This window comes from Littorina saxatilis, linkage group LG3 (genome assembly GCF_037325665.1).
Source record: "Littorina saxatilis isolate snail1 linkage group LG3, US_GU_Lsax_2.0, whole genome shotgun sequence".
Lineage (NCBI taxonomy): Eukaryota > Metazoa > Mollusca > Gastropoda > Littorinimorpha > Littorinidae > Littorina > Littorina saxatilis.
In genome coordinates this window covers 71,404,561-71,419,861 of record NC_090247.1, presented here as the reverse complement: position 1 = coordinate 71,419,861, position 15,301 = coordinate 71,404,561, and the positions used below count along the sequence as shown (strand labels likewise).

At 41.9% G+C, this 15,301-nt stretch overlaps 1 protein-coding gene across 4 annotated transcripts in view; it reads right to left on the bottom strand.

Annotated features, from left to right (window-relative positions):
- Positions 1-498: 498 nt before the first annotated feature.
- The window catches only part of LOC138963163 (baculoviral IAP repeat-containing protein 3-like), an 81,933-nt gene continuing 67,130 nt past the window's right edge, over positions 499-15,301 (bottom strand). For 2 of the 4 annotated variants that reach the window (XM_070335195.1, XM_070335197.1), the window contains exons 6-9: positions 10,398-10,456; positions 8,426-8,582; positions 2,957-3,160; positions 499-842 (exon numbers count right to left, since the gene is read on the bottom strand). In XM_070335195.1, the coding sequence (XP_070191296.1) occupies positions 601-842; positions 2,957-3,160; positions 8,426-8,582; positions 10,398-10,456 (662 nt within the window). In that variant the 3' untranslated portion in view covers positions 499-600. The remainder of the gene's footprint in view (positions 843-2,956; positions 3,161-8,425; positions 8,583-10,397; positions 10,457-15,301) is intronic. The other 2 variants (XM_070335196.1, XM_070335198.1) reach the window with 1 other exon arrangement.

Sequence of the window (15,301 nt, the reverse complement as noted above, 5' to 3'; positions counted from 1 at the left end):
GTAATACCTTCAAAAAGTTCAAAGTTTTGCAGATTGTTGCTATACTTAAAGCTTAAAATGCATTGAAAAGTTTACAGTGTTCTGCCAAGAGGAATCTTCTCAGAACCTACAAAATACCCCTTACATCCTTCTCACTAGTTTAGAAAAAGATTCAACTTCAAATTCAGCGTACTGACTAAGAGAAAACAACCATTTCACTGTGGCAGAGATTGGGAGCAGTTGGACAACTTTCCCAACAGATCTGTGCAGATTGCCAGGAAAGCAGTCAGGGTGACTCGGGGTATAATGAAAAAGATAAAAATTGAGGGAGAATGGGTGTACTTTCTCTTTCTCCTGCATGTTCAATTGCGAGAGAGAGAGAGAGAGAGAGAGAGAGAGAGAGAGAGAGAGAGAGAGAGAGAGAGAGAGAGAGAGAGAGAGAGAGAGAGAGAGAGAGAGAGAGAGAGAGAGAGAAAGAGGGGGAGGCAGGAGAGGAGAGAGAGGGGGCAGGGAGGGGGGGGGGGGGAGAGAGAAAAGACGGATGCAACAGCAAGCACAGGTCTAATACTCTCTCAAAGAACGCAGGAAGCCATCCAGAGAACTCGGATTTCCAACACCGGTCTAACTGAAATAGACATTTGCAGTGGCTCTGATGACCGTGTCACATCGAAGGCACCGTCTGATGTTTGGCGCACAGGTCGTGCATGCAATGATGTGGCCACACGGCAGGAAGATGACCCCCACAGGTTGCTCGTGGCAACGCTGACAGGTACGCATGTTACGCAGTCTGGCGTTCTCCTGCTGCAGCACGTTCTGTCGATCTCCAAGTGGATTGTCAGCATTCTGTAGGCCTGGTGCACTGTCTGGAAGAAAAGAAAAATCTCACACGATGTAAACAGACCAAGCTTTGATGAATTAACTAAAACTGCTACTTTATATGTTCTGAGACTTTGTCTCTCAAGGAACTGTTGTTATGCACTTTTAAATTCATAAGATATATACAACTTTGCTTTAAATAATTAAAATGCATCCAAAGGTGCACTCCAATATGATGATATGATCCATAAAACGAATAATAAATTAAATCAGAAAATTAACATTGTATTGCGACACAACTCTCCAGTGTCAAGCGTTTCAATCTGCTGTCGTGATGCTTGCACAGCAGGACGTTGCAGTAAATATCACTGAACACGTACTGTACTCACCAGTCACCAACACGTTGCAGTAAATATCATTGAACACGTACTGTACTCACCAGTCACCAACACGTTGCAGTAAATATCATTGAACACGTACTGTACTCACCAGTCACCAACACGATGCAGTAAATATCATTGAACACGTACTGTACTCACCAGTCACCAACACGTTGCAGTAAATATCATTGAACACGTACTGTACTCACCAGTCACCAACATGATGCAGTAAATATCACTGAACACGTACTGTACTCACCAGTCACCAACACGTTGCAGTAAATATCATTGAACACGTACTGTACTCACCAGTCACCAACACGATGCAGTAAATATCATTGAACACGTACTGTACTCACCAGTCACCAACACGTTGCAGTAAATATCATTGAACACGTACTGTACTCACCAGTCACCAACACGTTGCAGTAAATATCATTGAACACGTACTGTACTCACCAGTCACCAACACGTTGCAGTAAATATCATTGAAAACGTACTGTACTCACCAGTCACCAACACGATGCAGTAAATATCATTGAAAACGTACTGTACTCACCAGTCACCAACACGATGCAGTAAATATCATTGAAAACGTACTGTACTCACCAGTCACCAACACAATGTGAAAACAAAGAATGAAACAATGGGACTGGTTTTGAATGGAGTCTTCATTGGCCAACAGAAAGAAGAAATGACCAGAAGAAAAACAGAAAAAATATCAAGACAAACAGAGGAAGACAAGTATCCAACATCGGTTAAATGGAAGAGACGGGCGCTGTGGAGGGGTGGTAAGATGTCGGCCTCTTAATCGGAAGGTTGAGGGTTCGAATCCGCCTGGTGGGTTAAGTGTGGAGATTTTTCCGATCTCCCAGGTCAACTTATGTGCAAAGCTGCTAGGGGCTTATCCCCCTTTGTGTGTACATGCAAGCACAAGACCAAGTGCGCACGGAAAAGATCCTGTAATCCATGTCAGAGTTCGGTGGGTTATAGAAACACGAAAATACCCAGCATACTATCTCCAAAAGCGGCGTATGGCTGCCTTAATGGCGGGGTAAAAACGGTCACACACATAAAATTCCACTCATGCAAAAACACGAGTGTACGCGGGAGTTTCAGCCCACGAACGCAGACGAAAAAGAAAAAGGTTAAATGGAAGGCTTTTTCACACACAGAGCGACACAAGCACAGACAGACAGACAGACACACACCGGTGTATATCAGGCGTCTTTGTTTCAGCAGCGCTAGATTTAAAAACTGCTCTGGCAATGGTAAAACATCACTCCCACCCTTGCTCAAATATCTTTTGACAGAAGGCCTTATTATGCAGGCAGATCACAGAATCATACAGTTCTTTGCAAAAGTACACATCTTAAATGTTTCTGAAACATCTAAGTAAAGAATTATATGCACCAGGAAAGTTTTTAATCAGGTGACGCTCTCAATGTAGATGTGAACCAAGAGAGCCCAATATTGCCTGCCAAATGCAGATCCAGGAATACCTGGAAACACCTGGAATACACCATGCTATATTATATGAAACACATCTGTTACCGTTCCTACCCGCTTCCTGAGAGGTTAGAGCGTTCATAATTTTGTTAAATTCACTGTGGTTGACTTGTTATAGTTTGGTATTGACAGAGTTACTTCCCATGTCACGGAAACTGCATAGGAGCTATGGCGTCATTCTGTGCAGGAGGCAAAATAAGGGATAAATCATCAGTTTCTGTGGCTTTGACAAAGGCAACACTGAACATGCTCTATCCTGCCTCTTCTCTCACCTGCCACTTCCTCCCCAGGCTCTGCCGCATCTCGCTGTATGTCAGCGTCGTGAGCAGGAGCGGCCGCATCAGAACCGTTGCCTCCTTGAGGACTGCTGTTCTGAGCGTCCCCACTCTCGCCCTGTCGTCGACGCTGAGGTGGGTTGTCTCGGAAAAGGTTGGTCAGAACTTCCACCAGCATCACTTCCATCGCTCTCTCCATTCCTGTTGATAATAGAACAATGTGTTGTAAGAATATCAAGGTACGTTTTTACAGTTCTGTTCAAAATCATAAAGCGTCTGACTGGATGAGTGATTTCAGGAGAGAGAGAGAGAGAGAGAGAGAGAGAGAGAGAGAGAGAGAGAGAGAGAGAGAGAGAGAGAGAGAGAGAGAGAGAGAGAGAGAGATGGTCACAGTTAAATCTGACAGCCTGGAAATTACATAGATATCCCAGAATTGTTACATGCCCTTTCAATACAAAACTTGGTTTGTTCAATCAAATGCAAAGCAAGATAGCCATCGTTATCAGGTGAAACTTCATGTTTGGAAATAACTCTAGTATGTCCATTTTCATAACAGATAGATACGTGTTCGGTTTCAGTTTGATGCAGAGGGCGGGGATATAGCTCAGTTGGTTGTGCGCTGGATTTGTATTCAGTTGGCCGCTGTCAGCGTGAGTTCGATCCCAGGTTCGGCGGAAATTTATTTCACAGAGTCAACTTTGTGTGCAGACTCTCTTCGGTGTCCGAACCTCCCCCCGTGTACACTACATTGGGTGTGCACGTTAAAGATCCCACGATTGACAAAAGGGTCTTTCCTGGCAAAATTGCTTAGGCACAGTTAATAATTGTCTACCTATACCTGTGTGACTTGGAATAATAGGCCGTGAAAGGTAAATATGCGCCGAAATGGCTGCAATCTACTGGCCGTATAAAATTTCATCTCACACGGCATCACTGCAGAGCGCCTAGAACTGTACCCACGGAATATGCGCGATATAAGACTCATTGATTGATTGATTGATTGATTGAGAGGAAGTTGGTTAAGAATATCCGGCACATTCACAGGTAAATGCAAAACACTGCCACGCTCACAAAACTGACCACTTGGCAGTCAGGAAAATCTGAAGTTTGCAACTTGAATTAACTTTTTTTCAAAAAATGTGAGACATTTGAGAACCTCTGGAATAGGATCAAGTGTTATTTCTATGAAAACGTTCATGCATTGCCCCTTTTGACAGGTGTGAATGACGTGTTAGGCACGAGACAGCATTTTTGTCAAGTCCCAAACTTTGCCTGAATGTATCCATACTATATGTGACCCTCCACCACGAAATGAGTCGCACGTCACCTCGCGCGGTTCTGCGCTAGGCTTAATATAAGTCTGGGGAGTGTCTGGTAACAGTGTGATGGTCACCTTAGTCACAGGCTTATAACTCAAACAGTTTTCGCTCTTTTTTAAAACGGTTTTCACCACTGGATAGAGCATAAAACAAGAAGAGCAAACGCTCGATCGAGTCACTTTCGCAGTTCTGAATATTATATGAGGCATCAGATGGACAGGAAGAAATTGCTATTCACAACACAATACAGATGTAAATAATTTGATGTAAAGAATAATCCTATAAAGTTTGAATCAAATCCGATGAATAGTTTCAGAGATATGATATTTCAATTTTTTTCCTTCAAGACATACCTGTGACCTTGAAAAAGGTCAAAGGTCACCAAAGCAGACGTCAAAGTGTAGAGGTCACTGGGCGTCACGTTCACATAAAATTTGAGCCCGGTCACTTTTATAGTTTCCGAGAAAAGCCCAACGTTAAGTTGTGTGTTGCCGAACAGAAAAGGCTAGTTATCTCCCTTGTTTTTCTGATAACGTTCGTAAAAGGCTACAGATGTAAATACTTTGATGTAAAGAATAATCCTACAAAGTTTCAATCACATCCGATGAACTTTGTCAAAGATATAAAATGTCTAATTTTTCCTTTGACGCTGACCTGTGACCTTGAAAAAGGTCAAAGGTCAACGAAACCATCGTTAAAGTGTAGAGGTCATTGGAGGTCACGACTAAACAAAATATGAGCCGGATCGCTTTGATAGTTTCCGAGAAAAGTCCAACGTTAAGGTGGTGTCTACGGCCGGCCGGCCGGCCGGCCAGACGGCCGGCTGGACGGCCAGACGGCCGGCCGGACAGACTAACACTGACCGATTACATAGAGTCACTTTTTCTCAAGTGACTCAAAAACTCTTTAGGAAAATGTAAAAATATGAAAATCATGCAAAGGTGACATGCGACTCATTCCGTGGTGGAGGGTCACAATTTGCTTTTCCATGAGTAACACTGTTTTTCAAACAAAAATCTGTGATAGGAGTGGCAATGGAAAGATGGCCTTTGTCTGATAGCAACTTCATAGTTATAGTTATGCAGAGGGAAAGTGAGGAAGCTGTACTCCTCTTCGTTTGTTTTAACTTCACAACTATTTGCTACTTGATCCAAATCAAAAATAATGCATGGTTCATTTGGAATATCACTATTTCAAGAGAGAGATTGGCTGCTTTCGACTTCATTCGATGTACTTTGCGTATCGGCTGCAGAGAAAAGTGAGAATGTTCCTGACTAATGTCTTCGTTTGCTGTGTTGTTTACACTTTCTACTGTTGCCAGTACCACTGACTTCAGGTGAAACAGAAGATTGTGAAACATGCACCTAGAAATAGGATACTTCTACCGATCAACGCAACCTCCTGTGACTGATGTAGTGTGTGTCGGAGCAGTGTATGCAATTTCTGGGGTCACGCGGCGCTAGCGGCCGACCTCGCCTCGGCAGACGATAAAAAAAAAAGCGAACGGAAGAATACTTGAAAGGGGGGTGGGGGGTAGTCTTCTTGTTATGACAAAGAGTATCAATGTCGAATAACTTTATTCTGTATGGTGTTTGATTACACCTTCTAACACAAACTATATGTATTTGTAGATTCCAGAAACGGTCAAACTATATGGCTGTGAGTCATGATAACTCAGTCCATCCGCCTGTCATCTGCTACACTTTGCCCGCTTTAGCACATGGATTCGTCTGTTTCACTGAGGCACTGAAAAGGTTTGGTCAAGCAATCTTCGAAGAAGGCCGGACTTGGGAACGAATCGCTTTGGTGGATTGGTCAGTCTGCCACATGTTGTGGGGCCCCTTACGGGTTGAAAGGGACACTGTCATGTTTTTTTCCAAACCTTCTCGAGTGCACTGCCGTTCTCACGAGATCAGTTACTTCTGCTTTGTTTCGTTTTTTTCCCAATTGACACCATGTATGACAGATGAAACAGAAAAGCCTGTTGTGAAAATGCACAAATCAGGAGGGAAAAACTAAACAAAAGTAACTGATCTCATGAGAACGGCAAACAACGACACATGTTCACCGCTCTCACCCCATTGAAGAAGAGGGGTCGTCCTCGACACCTCAACAAGCAGTGACACACATGAACACACTTAGTGACACACACACAACTCAACATCAATGCTTTGGAGTAGATTTATCGCCCAGCCATCCAGATGTTTCTCAACACACTCAGGCAGTGATGAAATCGTTTCCAAATCCAAGGGCAGCAGAGAGGTCATTTGGCTTGAAACAGCTTCGGTGGTGGATCTCGAGCAAATACAATTGGGATTCTTTCCTTGCAAATCTCTGTTCAGGCAACCGTCGGGAGAAATGCAAAGAAAGGCCATCCAAATTCTTTCAAGCCGCAGGCACTGCTCGGGTTTGAAATATTCCTTCAACCTGGAGTCACACCTGTGATAAGGTCTTGACACTTGCACAATCCAGATTCCATTGCTTGCACTATTTCCTGCTCTGAACATTCCATTGCAAGAAATACAAACAAGGGTATCCAAATTCTGTTGTTGTAAGAACTAAATTAATGCAAAGAAAGGCATAAACTCTTTCAACTTCAAGCCGCAGGCACTAAGGTTTGCAATACTCCTTCAACTTGAGGTCACATCAGGGATGGTCTTGATACAGGCAAAAATCAGATTCCGTTCCTTGCAAGTTCCTGCTTTGGAAAGTTCCATTGCCAGAAATGCAAACAAGGGTATCCAAATTCTGTTGTTGGGACAAATGCAAACAAGGGTATCCTGGGATTCTCTGAGGTTGCTGCATAACAAATCGTACATGAGGAGAAGCGCATGTTGAGTAGACTGAAGTACCAACATATTACCACATTTCCAGTCGGACTCCAAATTCATTGTAGAATTATTGTAGAATTTGCAGGAACTGCTTGCTGCCACCAGAGGCCCACATCGGGAGGTTACGCAGTGCCATGGACTGTACGAGGCAGAGAGAATCAGATTCTAATATAAAATGATTCCATAATAAATTAAATTGCTCCATTGGCAGGGCAAGGAGACAGCACAGGAGAGACAGTCCCAGACAGAAGAGAGAAGATGACATTCCGGTGTTTCCACCTCGTCAGTCTTGGTTTTTTTGAAGAACAGCTGAGCTCAGGCAGGTTCCAACTTCATATTTTCAACTTAACATCAAACAAGAAGGTTGCTGAACTCCACAAAACAAAAGCAATAACAAAAACAACAACACATCATGAACATCACAAGGAAAACTGCATTTATTTCAAATAACAACCACTCACACAAAGAACTACATTTATTTCAAATGACAACCACTCACACAAAGACATTGAAAATATACAGCAAGCATTTGTTAAAGATCTAATATCCAATAGAAAAAGTCCCTTATGTCTCCTCCTAAGTTATACCATAAGATTCTGTGTTGCAAATAATTCGACAGTGCGGGAGCACTGCCTTCACTTTGCAAAAGCAAGTGGTTTAAAAGCTAAATAAAATGTCGCAAAATAGTCAAAGACCACTCTTAGTTCGAGTTGGGTTGTGTCACTTTGAATGGGTTTCTCCATTTGTTTGTGTATGTGACGCTGGTTACTAGGGCGCCGTGTCATAGCGGACGCAACCTGTCTAGCCGCCAGGACTACCTTTTGTCTCTAGCACCGCAGATAAGCAGTGCATTGAAGCCCAGTCCCTCACTTTGATTTAATAAGTTACCATACATAATACATGGTGAGTTTTGAAGCAAATCGTGCCGTGTGCATCTAGATTTTTTGGTACAATGGATTCCCCGGGACTCTTCAAATTCACTAGAAACTCCCCCCATACGATCAGACCAATAGTATTCCCTTTAACTTCAAAATGAATCATAATATCTGCATAAATAACCTATCCCCCACCCCACCCCACCCCCTTTTAATCCCCAGCAGTCATAAATGGCCCTAACAAATTTCAAGCAAGGGTTCACAAACTTTAGAGATTCAATCAGTCTTTTTCTCACAACTCCTGAACTGAATAAACAAAATAAAAAATACAAAGAAACAAATTGAAACATGCAGTTCCATACAAAAAAACACCAAACACACCCACTACACATAGCAATCTTTAACAGGCAATACATCACCTAGTCTGGGTCCATCTCTTACCTATCAGGCGAAGTTTCTGGATACCTTCAGAAATCTGTTGATCAGTGTAACCAGTTTCACGAGCTCGTCTGACAACGGGTACATCCGGTATGTCCACAACGTCTGATCCTTGCTGGTTAGAGCCGTTCGCTGGTGCGGCAGAATCATTGTTTGCCTGCTAAACACAGGTACCATGCATTTAAACTTAACACACAGACAATGAAAAGAAAAAACACACATGCACACACACATCAACTCAGAATTGTCTTTGGTAGTATCTGTCACATGAACTTTCTCCTCTTTCACACACACACACACACACACACACACACACACACACACACACACACACACACAGTAACACACACACCCACACACACACCCACACACTTTCAATCCTTAACTTTACTACAGGATAACTATAGGTATCACCATCAAAAAACAAGAAAGGTAGGTTGTTGGAACGTTTGTTATTGACAAAATAATTACACATTAATTAACATGCTTCCATTTGAAACTTCGAGGTCGTCATCGTGGATTTACGCCCGACCAAAGGTAATTAAAGCCCGACGGAGCAAAGCCACGGAGGGCTTCAATTAGACTTTGGGAGGGCGTCAATCCACGATGAAGACCGAGAAGTTTCAAATGGAAGCATGTTAATGTTATTGTAATTAAATCTGACGACGATCTCTTTCCTGCTTTCATGCGATGGTAAACAGACAGAATTGGTTCTGTTCTGTTCACACACTACTTTCAGTCCACCTACCTGCAAGGGTCAAGTCCCAAGAAATATGTCTCTGTATTCCTATTTTATCACTCTGCTCCTGTGTTGTTTTCTTTCACATACATTTTCCCTTCTTTTTTGACGGGTTTCTGGACAGCAAACTCTAAAACAAATTCTGTTCATCACAAAAGCGATCTTTGGAATTGACTGACTTGACTGACGTAGTCTGGAAGAATTCATGCATCAACTTACGTCACGTATTCGACGTCATCACTTCGCATACCTTATGGTCTCGGTTTGTTTGTTTGTTTATTTGTTGCTTAACGTCCAGCCGACTACGCAGAGCCATATCAGGACGAGGAAGGGGGGGATGAAGGGGGCCACTTGTCAAGCGATTCCTGTTTACAAATGCACTAACCCATTACTTGTGTCCCAGCAGGCTTTAGTAAAACTAAATTAATACCTACTGGAAGATTACCAGTTTCCAGTATGTTAAAATAGGCTTAACCTATCTACTGCTGGACTTACATCAGAACACTAACAGATTAAACTATACATGAATCGCGAGACAAGCGGCAAGAGAAGAGATTTTTGGAAAAAATACAGGTGAATGAGCAAGAAGGCAGAAAAAAGAAAAGAATTCATGAAGAAAAAGAGAGCATGACAGGAAAGAGGAACCAAAAATCTACCTAACAGCAAACTAGAAAGCTCCTGCGGTTCCAAAAACAGGAGGGGCCTTTAATTTCATAACCGCAGTGCCCCACTGCGGGATATGGTCTCGGTATTTCGTTGGCCTTCATATTTCCTACTTGTAAAATGACCCTCAAAGCTAACCGAGACTAGTTGAGGTTGTATCAATGCGCCTCGCCAGCAGGTGGTTAATGGGTTTTTTAGCGAGTGGTTATCGACAATTAATGACCGGTAATTTTTAATGAGTTGGGGCATTCTGACCAATCACAGGATCTGTTTCATTAAAACGCCAACTTGATTGAATTACAATATGTATAGTTTTGTCAATAGCAAACATTCCAACAACCTACCTTTCTTGTTTTTTTATTCTGAATTTTGGAACGTTGGCAGTCTCTTTGTTTTTGCATCTTCAGATCCAGGTAACACACAAAACTCCACTTGTTGATGTACACCTGACTACAAGGTCTTACCAATAACCAAAGCCTGAATTCAAACACAAGTAACCGTTTTACTTAATGCTACATCTGCAAATGCATATTAATCCCCTTAAAAGTGTGCACCATGCCATGATTAAAATACCTGATTGGTAGAGACACTATCTCTTGCTAGGTTCTGCTGGCCTGGCTGTGCTGCACCTCCTGAAACAGAGATGGTACAGTATTACTTTGAACATACTTGGACATGAAAGCCACAAAGGCACATTATTATTATGGTGAGCTTATATAGCGCGAACCACAATTAACTGTGCTCTCCGCGCTTTACATATTAATTTCTGCCGTGTGAAATGGAATTTTTTTTCTTTCTAAGTACTTCTGGAGAAAACAGTACTGCTCACCATCTCAGATCTGCTCAGACTTTTTACAGGGGATAAAACTTTCACTCCATCTCAGATCTGCTCAGACTTTTTACAGGGGATAAAACTTTCACTCCATCTCAGATCTGCTCAGACTTTTTACAGGGGATAAAACTTTCACTCCATCTCAGATCTGCTCAGACTTTTTACAGGGGATAAAACTTTCACTCCATCTCAAATCTGCTCAGACTTTTTACAGGGGATAAAACTTTCACTCCATCTCAGATCTGCTCAGACTTTTTACAGGGGATAAACAGAATAAACAAGAAACTGCCACGGGCAAGCAAAATCATGATTCGAGCAAGGATTCGAAAAATTGGAAGAATAAGCATTCTGAGCCACAAAATGTTTGCAAAACTTCAAATGTTAAAAATGCCAAAAAAGCATGAAGGTTTTTTCATAAAGATAAGATATTAAATCTGAACTCAGCGTTATAAGATAAAAATTAAAAAGAAGAAGAAACAAAATCATTTAGTGCAAACCCAGCAACTTTTGCATGCACAAGTTCAATTACCTTCACCTTAAATTAACCTTCTTTACAGTCGACCCTGTAAATTAACATCCATTTTAAGATCTATCAGACCTCAATCTCTTTTAAGACCTAATTTTCTTAGATTTGTAAAGGTCGTAAAAGGGGGTTCCACTGTATTGACTTTACACAATGTTACATTTTGTTGTTCATGCTTATCAAGCGTATAATGTGTCAAGGAAAGAGACCACTGTGAGGGTGATGTGTTTTGAGGCCTACCATTCCTCTACTTCATAGAAAAGCAAGCACTTGAAGGTTTGTTTGTTTGTTTGTTTTCTTAACGCCCAGCCGACCACGAAGGGCCATATCAGGGCGGTGCTGCTTTGACATATAACGTGCGCCACACACAAGACAGAAGTCGCAGCACAGGCTTCATGTCTCACCCAGTCACATTATTCTGACACCAGACCAACCAGTCCTAGCACTAACCCCATAATGCCAGACGCCAGGCGGAGCAGCCACTAGATTGCCAATTTTAAAGTCTGAGGTATGACCCGGCCGGAGTTCGAACCCACGACCTCCTGATCACGGGGCGGACGCCTTACCACTAGGCCAACCGTGCCGGTCACTTGAAGGTGAAATGTTGATCAAGTTGATAGTTGATAGGTGTTTGAATGAGTAACAATCAATTCGTATTTTCTCATTTTTCATTTTCATTACTTTATTGTCCCATCGCTGGGAAATTCGGGTCGCTTCCTCCCAGTGGAAAGCTAGCAGCAACGGAGTCACGCTTAACCCAGGTGTCTGCGTGTTTTGGTGTATTCAACCACCTGCACTTATGGCAGAATGACCAAGGTCTTTTAGGTGCCATTGTGATGACACGGGGGTGGGACATGGCTTCCGTCTCTGGGTCTGCACATAAAGTTGACCCGTGTCCGTCCCGGCCCGAATTCGAACCTGCGACCTTCCGATCACAAGTCCAGTGCTCTACCAACTGAGCTACCGGGCTTGAGAAGAACATTCCAGCACTGAGACTACAGAAACAGTAGCCCAGTGCACAAGGAGCAGGAATTTGCTTCATAGTGCATGTACCGTAAACTACCTTGTATACGCCCAGTATCCAGTAAACGCCCACCCCCTACTTTTGGTCAAATTCTGCGCACAGGGTACAGTATCTAGCAAATGCCCACCCCCCATTTTCGATCATTAGAGTAAAAAGAAACTAAAAAAAGATTATGTGTGCGCGTGTTTTGTGTTTTGTGTTGTGTGTGTTGTGTGTGTGTGTGTGTGTGTGTGTGTGTATGTGTGTGTGTGTGTGAAAGACAGAGAAAGAATGAGAGGGAGGGACGTCAGTTTTGTGCAAGAATTTAACGCATCCTTTGAACTCTTCCATACCAAGTGATCAAAATATCGTTATTCTAGCAAAGGAACCGCTCTTGCAAAGGGTATAGTACCTAGTAAACGCCCACCCCTAACTTTTGGTGCATTGGGGGGGTGGGCATACACAAGGTAGTTTACGGTACCGGTACATATATAACTGGCCTGGATGGGTAACAGTGATGGATTTAAGTGTGGTGGATGGGTTTAAGTGTGGAGGATGGGTTTAAGTGTGGAGGATGGGTTTAAGTGTGGAGGATGGGTTTAAGTGTGGAGGATGGGTTTAAGTGTGGAGGATGGGTTTAAGTGTGGAGGATGGGTTTAAGTGTGGAGGATGGGTTTAAGTGTGGAGGATGGGTTTAAGTGTGGAGGATGGGTTTAAGTGTGGAGGATGGGTTTAAGTGTGGAGGATGGGTTTAAGTGTGGAGGATGGATTTAAGTGTGGAGGATGGGTTTAAGTGTGGAGGATGGGTTTAAGTGTGGAGGATGGGTTTAAGTGTGGAGGATGGGTTTAAGTGTGGAGGATGGGTTTAAGTGTGGAGGATGGGTTTAAGTGTGGAGGATGGGTTTAAGTGTGGAGGATGGGTTTAAGTGTGGAGGATGGGTTTAAGTGTGGAGGATGGGTTTAAGTGTGGAGGAAGATATCCTGAAGCTTCATCAATAGTGCAAGGCCAGGTTCCACAGGTGACATATATATAGACTAGTACAGTATTATAATATATAGAGTTCCAAATGCAATATCTGAGTACAATTTGTTTCCTAATAGCTGGCTCCTACTTTGGAGCTAAACAAGCCTTATACCTATAGCATATGTATGCGTTCTTGATCATTTCTTTATTTTCGTATTTATTTCTATTCACAACAGCAATACAAATGTTAAAATAAGATATCAAAGTGACTTAGTAGTTTCTGATTAATTAAAACGGCCAAAAAAACAAACAATATTCATACAACCAAAGGAATAAGAGCAGCTAGATAGTATTACTGATCGAGTCAGAACACCACCCTCATGCACACCTGCATGGACAAATTCACAACACCAGCCATTTCAAGGATCACGCACACCTAATGGCACATTAACGCAAACCAAACCACACCCAAACAATGTACAAATACTGAATATGACGGCCCGAATAATGTACCCATTTTCACGTTCCTTTTCAATCTCTATCCAACCTTATTTTCCATTAATTTTCAGGTCAAATACAGAATAAACCTGGGAATACCACTTTCTGAGGATATCAGTTATAATTACCTTTATTACTACAGTTGACTTCGACAATATCGCGGTATTTGGGGTAAAAAAAATATAGAACTGCAACATACTCGTTTCGCGATAAAGCAGGGGAGGGGCTGCATTGAACTGAACAAAAACGGTTGCCGAAGTAAACTTTTAAGGGAAGCAACTGCGTTCTCACAAGTTAGACAGAAGCATGATTACTCCCCTTGCCTATGCGGTCCAAATCCTTTAAATCAGAGCTTTGCTTTTTACATGAAAATAATAGGAAAATAGGTTCAAAATAAATTTGTTAGCAACATGAAAATGGGCATATATATTCCTTCTTTGGCTTTGACATCAAGATCTACCAAAGGACCCCTGAACCATACAATAATATTCACATTTAAACAGCTAAACCATTTTGTTTCTTGTATGGTCTGATTACACTTCTTCCATCAAGCTGCAACCAAAACTCCATGCTCACACAATAAACCATGTAAAAGCATGCAACTGAGATGGTTTAAACACATAAACCATTACTCACTATTGGACACCCCCCCGACTCCTCACAAAGCCACAAAATATTGCCAGTGTCACCATTTTGTTCAATGTCACGTTCACATTTTTTACAGATATCTTTGTCGGGTCATCAACATGAAAAACTTTTATGTTATGCATTCACAGTTGTGATCAAATTAGCAACCAGTGTAACATCATTCACAGCACTCACTGTCAGTGTCAGGATAAATGCAGAAACATTTTAAGATATTCACACATTGTATCACCATCACGATTTAAACGGCATGGCAAAGTTTACATTTTCACAGCACTGATACTGCCAGGACCAACATGGTAAACTTTTGGTTAAATTTACTTCATCCTTAATGCAGGATCAGAATGGCAAACTTAAATGTTTAATTCACAGCAGTCTGATACTGCCAGGACCAACATGGTAAACTTTTGGTTAAATTTACTTCATCCTTAATGCAGGATCAGAATGGCAAACTTGAATGTTTAATTCACAGCACTGATACTGCCAGGACCAACATGGTAAACTTTTGGTTAAATTTACTTTATCCTTAATGCAGGATCAGAATGGCAAACTTAAATGTTTAATTGACAGCACTGATACTGCCAGGACCAACATGGTAAATTTTGGGTTAAATTTACTTCATCCTTAATGCAGGATCAGAATGGCAAACTTAAATGTTTAATTCACAGTACTCGGGGTCAGAAACAAAGCGATAATTAAACCAATGGGTTGTTGTTCACAGTGCTCATTATGTTAGAATGGCATTGAAGCAGCAAACTTTTTGTTTATTCACAAAAACTGATTGTGGGGCACAAAAACTGAGAAATGCACTTTGATATTTGAAAATCAAGAATTATCTAGAGATTGGGGAAATAATTTTCAATGATTTACAGTTAGGACTACCTAAAATCTATGCGAATGCAATTAATTAGTTTGATTCACATGAGGCGCTGTTAGCTGTCCTTGATTTAAGAGTTGTTACTGTCTCTGTCTACAATGACACTCAATACAATGTTACAACAACAACAACAAC